Source organism: Belonocnema kinseyi, chromosome 5 (assembly GCF_010883055.1).
Source record: "Belonocnema kinseyi isolate 2016_QV_RU_SX_M_011 chromosome 5, B_treatae_v1, whole genome shotgun sequence".
NCBI lineage: Eukaryota > Metazoa > Arthropoda > Insecta > Hymenoptera > Cynipidae > Belonocnema > Belonocnema kinseyi.
In genome coordinates this window covers 59,656,918-59,664,859 of record NC_046661.1, presented here as the reverse complement: position 1 = coordinate 59,664,859, position 7,942 = coordinate 59,656,918, and the positions used below count along the sequence as shown (strand labels likewise).

The following is a 7,942-nucleotide window of genomic DNA, read 5'->3' as shown; positions in this document are numbered from 1 at the left end:
CTACATAGAATAGTAACCCTTACTCTCGCAGAGTTCGACGACTAATAAGGGTCAGTGCACCCTACCATTTTAAAATGTTCTTCCTACTCCTTTAAAAAGTCAGTTTAGCCTGACGGAACGCAAAATAGTAATTTTAACCAAATTCACAGGCGAAAAGCTGCGCTTTAATTTAAAATAGTTAGAGCTACTGGTTCAGAGAGTTCTTCTAACGATTCACTTTTCCGTAAAATAGTTATTATAAATAATAAATCATTTATCCTAATGAATCCGTACGGTTCATTTTTAGGAAACCTGTTTATGAATCAACGTGAATAATAGCAAAATGGGATATAAAGTGTAGACGTAAAAAAGAAAAGTTTTATGCTATTAAAGGTTTTTTTTTATTCAGTCAAAGTTTCCACGTACAAACATAATTCTTAAACTATTGATATTTAATACACTTTTAATTAAGAATGGAGAAAGTCTTGGTCTCTCCGTAGCATTTCATAACTTTCTTTGCAGTTTCACAGTCGGTGGCTCCCTCTTCAAATGAAAGAAACAAAACAAAATATATATATTAAATATTTAATAAAAGTACATTAACTATAAATAAGTTGTGTTAGTTCAATACGTTTATCGTAGGTGAAAAAGGGCCCTCGATTCTCTGAGTAAAATTGCTAAGAAAAACTTTCCGTCAACCGAGGTAATTATGGATCAATCGGGGTAAATATAATGATCAACTTGTATGCTGTATAATTCAGTAAAAATTTTCAAATCATTTTCTAATGAGACCTTCTGTATATTTTATAAGCAATATATGTAGGATGTATAGAGTAAAATCCCACCATGAAAACACAATTTTCTATATGGAGTCATAATAATACCTTGATCCATAATTAGCCGGGAGATCTATAATTACCTCGGTGGAGGATAGCGATTTTATACGCATTTAATAAATTACTAGGTTTATCTCAAGTATTTTTGTCATTAAATTATCGTCTGAAATCACTGCGGTTATTGCAAGGATTTGGCGAAAAGCTCGTAAATTTATCACGATTATTGTACCATAAAATATGTTAGAGCAAAAAAAAATTGGTTAAGTATAATTAGATCCTTAAAACTTATGAAATTGTTTACTTACTTAGAAGTTTGCACTTGTTGATAACTTCATCAGCTTTGTCCTTTGGCACTGAGACTGGGATTTTTGCACGAGCTACTTCTTCGTTGATCGTTCCGTCAGTATTCATCTAAACAAGAGTACAAAATTCTAAGAAAGATATTTGAAACACTGAAAATCGAACACAAAATAAAATAAAAAATTTTCTGTGTCTAACGAAGTTTCTAAATGAAAGTGTAAAATTTATATTAACACAAGATTTTTCTCTTAATAGTATAAATTATCTAAAATACATATTATTTTTTAAATACTGCAAATTTTGTCTAAAATCTAATAATTTTTTTATAAAAAATTACGATGTTAGACAAAAAACACAAATATAACAAAACAATAAATTGTTTGAAATTTTCAATCTGCTTTTAAGCCGAATTTTATACCTAAAATGGTTCCAAATTGTAAAATCTTTTTTAAAATCTGTACCCGATTTCGGTAAAAACTGCTAACTTGACCTAGAATTGTATTAATCTACTTTTAGATATAATTTTCCAAATTAAAAAATACAGCGAAACTCTTCAATAGCCCTATATAGTATATAGTAAATATAGTAAATTTTAGTATTTCAAACAGAAATAATTGGATTTAATCTAATGATTTGTCTTTCCCCGTGGGCACACAAGTCCTAAAGTTATCCAATTAACGTCTATTCACGGACGTCTTGAGGATGTCCTGAGGACCTTTTAAAAGGCACGAAAAGATCCAAAAGATTTCCTGAAGACGTCAAGTCACATGATACAGATGTACATTCTAAGGAAGCCTTTAGGATGTCCTGGTACCCACTCGGTTTAAAAAAAACAAATACAAATTTCAGGTAAAACATGCCAACACAACCTAAAGCTTTTTAAAAATTTTAAATAATCCATGAGATAAGTAATATTATATTAAAAATTCCAATAATTTCCAACGAAAAATACTATAATAATAGCACAGTGGGTACAAACCCATGAGCATCCCGAAAACGTCCTTGGGAAGTTCCTAGGGTGTCCAAAAGACATGTTCCAAAAGACGTCTTAGGGATGTCCCGAAGACGCATCTAAGACATCCTTAATTTTGGCCACTGAGTTATGTTATGTTATGCCGTTATGTTATATTATTATAAAATAATGACATACTGTTTAAAAATCACAAATCCTGTTCGAATTATAATGATTTTTGTCTTAAAATGCCAATTTTTGGAGTAAAACGTTAACATAACCCAAAAAATGGTCGAATTTCTGTATCTTCTTTGTAATCTTCGTTTTTAATTAAGAATAATAATTAACAACAAAAAAACACTCAATTAATCAAAAATTGGTATGGTCTAAATCTTCTGTAAATTATAATAATTTGTGTAGTAAGATATCCAGTTTTGGTGTTAAACGCTAACATAAACGCAAATTTGCAACAGCTATGTATCTTTTGTAAATTTTTGTTTAAATTAGAAAACCCATTTTCCGACAAAAAACACTAACATATTCTCAAACCGTTAAAAAGTTCTAAAGCTACCCGTGTAGGAATCCAATTAGAGATCCGGTCGGATAGCCCCGCCTTAAGATGGGATCCGGTTAAAACCTTCACGGTAAACTGGTCGAATCCCGGCTTTAATACCGGCCGGGATCCGGTCGGGTAATCCGGCCAAAAAGCGGTTAAGAATTGTTGCTTCAGGCGGGAAATTGGTAACTTGTTTTGTCTTTTAAGGCTCGTCGTAAAGGTCACGATAAACTTTAAAAGTCAAATCAAGTGAACCAATTCTGGCATGAAAATTGGAGTAGAGTTTCATTTCCTGGTGATAGAATCTCATATCAAATTGGAAACCACGAGGTGATTTAAGGTTAGGAAAGATACTGAGTGTCTATGCAGACGCCAGCACAGTAGGCGCTATGTATGGCGGTGAATTTGAAAGTGTACAGGCTAAACATTGTCTGAATATAGAGAAGTTGTTAAAAATTATATCATTTCTGTTGTTGCACATAGCAGAATCGATAACAGTTTAATTTGGAAAGTTAAATTATTCGCAAAAATATAATGTTTTTTGTAAAAGCTCATTTCTGTTTCACTGATCTAATAATTCTTTAAATTATAATTTTCAAATAATAATTCTTCTAGCACCCATATGTACGTCTTTGATAATATGACGGCTCTTAAAAAATGTGTAATTTCTACAAAAACATTAACCTGACCAGTACCCAGCCGACTCCCGACCATGGAATATAACCAGGGTTGGCCCGGCCAATAACCGGCCGGCCCCGGACTACGTGATACGAGAAATATGTAGCCCGACCGGCTCCCGCCCGGTTCCTGTCCATAAAACCCAGCCAGGTGTAGCCCGGCCGGGATCCGACCAGAAACCTAGTTGTATTAGGGCCAACCCGGGAAATGTCTACACGGGTTGCTGAATCTACAATGATAATTATATTAAAACGCCAATTAAAACACCAGTTAAAACACCAATTAAAACATTAGTCTAATTATTTCTTTGAATAAAAATACCAATTAACGCTGGAATTTTTTTAAATGTGAAGTCTTTATCGTAACTTTATGTTATGATTTAATTTCGCATAAGATATTTAAAAACTAACGTATTAAAAGAGATTATTTATAGATTTAATTTTTTTAATATAAAAATTAAAAATATTAAACAACTTCATGTAGTGAGATATAAATCTGGTTTTCAGCAACATTAATTGCAAGATTTTTAAGATATATATCTTTACACTACTTTTTCAGATAAGAAATAATCGCTAGAAAAATAATTTTGATAAATTAAACATATTTAGTGGTAAATTTACATATACTGGAAGCAGTATAGAAATACTTACGATGCCAATCTTTTTCAGCAAACAAGCGAAGAAACAAGCTAATTTCTCATCATCTTCGGCGATATTTCCCTCTTTAGCATTTTGCACCACAGCTGTAAAATAATAAATGAAGTGTAAACAATTGTTGCATTTTTTAACATTGATCTTAAGTTTGATCTTAATTTAATTAGAATCATATTTTCTACATCATTTTTTCTCCACTCTAGCTACACAGAAAAAACTAAGAACAAAATTCGTTGCAAGAAATTTTTCAGAGCGATAAAGTTTTGTTTAGAGTTCCTCAAGGGAGAGTTTTGTCACCAATTACTCCGCTTCTGATTGTTGCCGCGAAAGCGGAATCGGATGTTTTGAAATTGGCGCGAATTTCAAGTCAAATTTCATGCTCAGGCACTGATAGAATAGTAAATAAATATAATAAAAATAATTATTATTTAGATTTTTTCATTGAAAATTATTAAAATGTACAAAAAATATTTTTAATGACATGGATTTTTACAATATTAATTAATTAATTAGCTAAATCAAATTTTATACAACAAATTTTTAATTTTTAAGAAAAAAAATTAAAATAAAACAAAACATGGGGAAAAATTTCTAGCTGTGTTGTTTGTGAAGTAAAGAAATTGAATTCTGAGGTTATGGCTTTTTCTTCAACACCTTTTGATTCAATTATTTCGAATAAGAATAGATGTAATTCAATCATAGAGAAGACCAAAATAAAGATCACATTGAGGTAATATTGTTCAAAACAGAGTTGAGAAATCAGAAATAAAATAAATATTTTTATGACGTTAAAAACCCTTTGTTTACAATAGGTGTGTGTAATATTTTTTTAGCCCTAAAAACTTTTTTCCAAATAAGTCTTCATTTCAGAACAATAGGTAAAACGTCAGAGAGAATTCATGATACAACTAAAATGTAAATTACATGTATAAAGTAGAAAAGTTTTTACTGCTGATTTTTTTGAAATTATATTTCAATTAAAATTTGTTTAAGTATACAATAAATATCACAAAGAATTCATGCTGCATGCGATCGTTCATCTAAAATTACATTTCAGATTTATAAGTTTTACTATAAAATCAATAATGGAAGACAAATTGCAGTTAATTCTTAGACGAAAGAGCTATTTTGTACAACCGCGTGCAATGATCTGCATATTTGATCCATTTCCTGGAAAGTATCAAACGTAGCTTGGTTGACGCAGAAGAACAATTTTTCTTAATATTCTTTATTAAAAAAACATATTTCAAAACAATCACTACACGAAAATATATAATGACTTATAACCTCTTCTTAAGAATACTTCAAATTTTTCGCGCTTCATTACGTACTTCCGATTCCGTTTTCGCGGCGGCTAGTGGAGGCGGTAACGTGACACAACTCTCCCTAGAGGAACTCTAGTTTTGTTTAGCCAACATCGCGTCTTTCAAAAAACATGTGTTTTTCATGGAAAAACAAAAGAAAGTTTGACTGATATTTGTGTAAAGTTTATCCTGTGAAGTTAATTTTTGTTGAAGAAAATCTTTCGTCGGAAATCGATGTTAAGTTTATCCTTTGTTGTTTCTATGTAATTATTAAACGTTTTTATTTGACCGATGCAATTTCGATGTTTCACAACGTTATACAAAAGTTTGAAATGTATCAAGAATTCTACATTTTATATATCTTTGCCATCATTTTAAATAAATATTATATTTATATACCCAATTCTAAAAATAAGGGATATCTACAGTTTAGTTACTAATATAGCTTCTAAAATTATAGTGCTTAATAGTTCGTTATTACTTCATAAATCTTTATTCAATAATAAAAAACTGTTATTTCTATTAAGCTCAAACGTTTACAAATTCATTAATTCTGTTTTAAACTGTAATCAGTAAATAATTCATCGATAATCGGTTAAATTTTAACTTAACCTCAGTTACGTATTATCGAAGTCGAAAACAATTCACAGAATTATTGTACAAAATTAAAATTGAACTACCTGCATCAACACCAGTTTCGGCAACACAGCTGGTCTTGTACTCCTGAAGCTTAGCCCTTTGTTCATCAGTGATGCTAGCCTGCAATAATTCAATTAAATTCAATATAATAATATGATTTTATAAATTCTACCAATGTATCTATAGTTTAATTTTAATATATTATATGCGATAATAAATATTGCGGTGAATTGAGCACAAAATAATCCATTAATCTGACATATTAGGTATTTATTCATGAAAATATTGCCTGATTCTTAACTGATTAAAGAATAGATTTGACAATGAATTTGTAAACAAAAAGTCTTTCCTGCATAATTTTTAAGAGATAAACTGACAAATCAAAAATCAGATAATAAAAATGAAGTTAATAGTCCAATCTATAGTAAATGAATTAGTAAACCTATTGAACAAGAGACAGTTTTCCCTAAATGTGAAGTTTTCAAGTAAAAAAATTGATTTTAAACGTAATATTTAGCACAAGGTATTACTACATTACAGTCATTTTAATAAAATAAAATAATAGCAATAGTTCACTATTGCTATAAAATGAATACTCGCAAGATTATTATTTTTCTTGTCAAACGCAATGGTTCAATTCAAGTATGAAATTCATATTAAAAAAATATATACTTTATAGTAAATTGCTATAAATTTTGGCGAATTGCCTTGAAATCGCAGATACGTTGGGGATAGCTTTATGAAGATACTGTCAAAAGAGCCCGACCATATGTGTACGGTAACGGACGCCATATTGGAAAGTGTTAAACAAAAGGATGTTTTTTTTAAATAACTCGAGAACGGTTGATTTTAGGTCGAATATGGTCATTTGGAAAAGTGCTCATAATTTTGTAGTGTAAAAAAAGGTTGTAACAGTTGTAGATGTATGATCAACGGCTACACTGAGAAACTTTGTACTGGAAAAATTACTAAATTAGGTTACAATCGAGGGACCAAGGCGATAATTCGTATATTTTAATACAATAATCGGAATCTATGCTATTTTCATATGATATTTTCCTATTGATAATACGAAGTCTTAGTATTTTTTATAGTTAAATCCTAGATAGGATAAATTAGTAGAGACATAGTTAAATTATATAAAAAGAGTAGTAGTAAGAAGTACTTAAAATAACATAAAAAACTAATTTTTTTAAAGGAATTGGAACCGTCTGTAGGAAGATGAATTATACTATGACACTTTCTATTTTTTTGTATTACGGAGAAAGACAAATTCGGAAGATCGCTCTCGAATATTAGTAAGTAACTTAGTAAGCGAGCCTAGCGTTGGCCCGAGAGGAGCCGAGCGTAAACGATGTCAGCCGATGAACGCTCTGCTGAAATTCCTTAAATTTATTAATCACTCAATTTGGTTTGATGGAAAGATCCTTATTACAATAACTTAGGATAATTCGAAAAGTTACAATTGAAAAACAAATTTTTCACAGAGAGCAAAAGATTATTTTTCAACCTCGATATCAGGATATTTGATTACGTTGAGATATAGTGCTTAGAATTTTTAAAATGCCATCACTGTGAACAATTATAAAATAATTTAATAGAAATCAATTTGAGTGCTAGCATTTACTTCATTAGGGCGATAAATTTCTGGATCACATTACCTAGTTTAGCCGAATGGAATATCGCCGTACTGCCGCGTTAGAGACCCGTGTTCGATTCACACCAGCTTTACTTTAATCACATTTGTCTGTTTCAGCTTGTAATATAGTATTCCTGCATGTATATAATAATATATCAACTATATATAATCTTGTTTACTGTACAATTGAAATTTAAATAAAGATAATAGTGCGAAAGAGTTCAAAATCCCATAATAAATAAGTCTGCATTTACGTCGTATGCTCGTGTAAATTGATACATATCGTAACCTTCAGTGCGACGTGGCACCAGAGCTCACAGACCTGAAACGCCGCAACGATGCCGCACGAGGGGAATCGTCCCCCGCCAGGTGCCAGATCGTGGATGAAATTTACCCCCACCATACC

The 7,942-nt window shown here is 30.7% G+C and overlaps 1 protein-coding gene across 1 annotated transcript in view; it reads right to left on the bottom strand.

The window, feature by feature from the left end:
- Nucleotides 1-363: 363 nt before the first annotated feature.
- Nucleotides 364-7,942, bottom strand: part of LOC117172867 (general odorant-binding protein 56a-like) — an 11,837-nt gene continuing 4,258 nt past the window's right edge. Inside the window, exons 2-5 of the mRNA XM_033361134.1 lie at nucleotides 5,939-6,017; nucleotides 3,952-4,043; nucleotides 1,121-1,226; nucleotides 364-522 (exon numbers count right to left, since the gene is read on the bottom strand). Of these exons, the coding sequence (XP_033217025.1) occupies nucleotides 443-522; nucleotides 1,121-1,226; nucleotides 3,952-4,043; nucleotides 5,939-6,017 (357 nt within the window). The 3' untranslated portion in view covers nucleotides 364-442. The remainder of the gene's footprint in view (nucleotides 523-1,120; nucleotides 1,227-3,951; nucleotides 4,044-5,938; nucleotides 6,018-7,942) is intronic.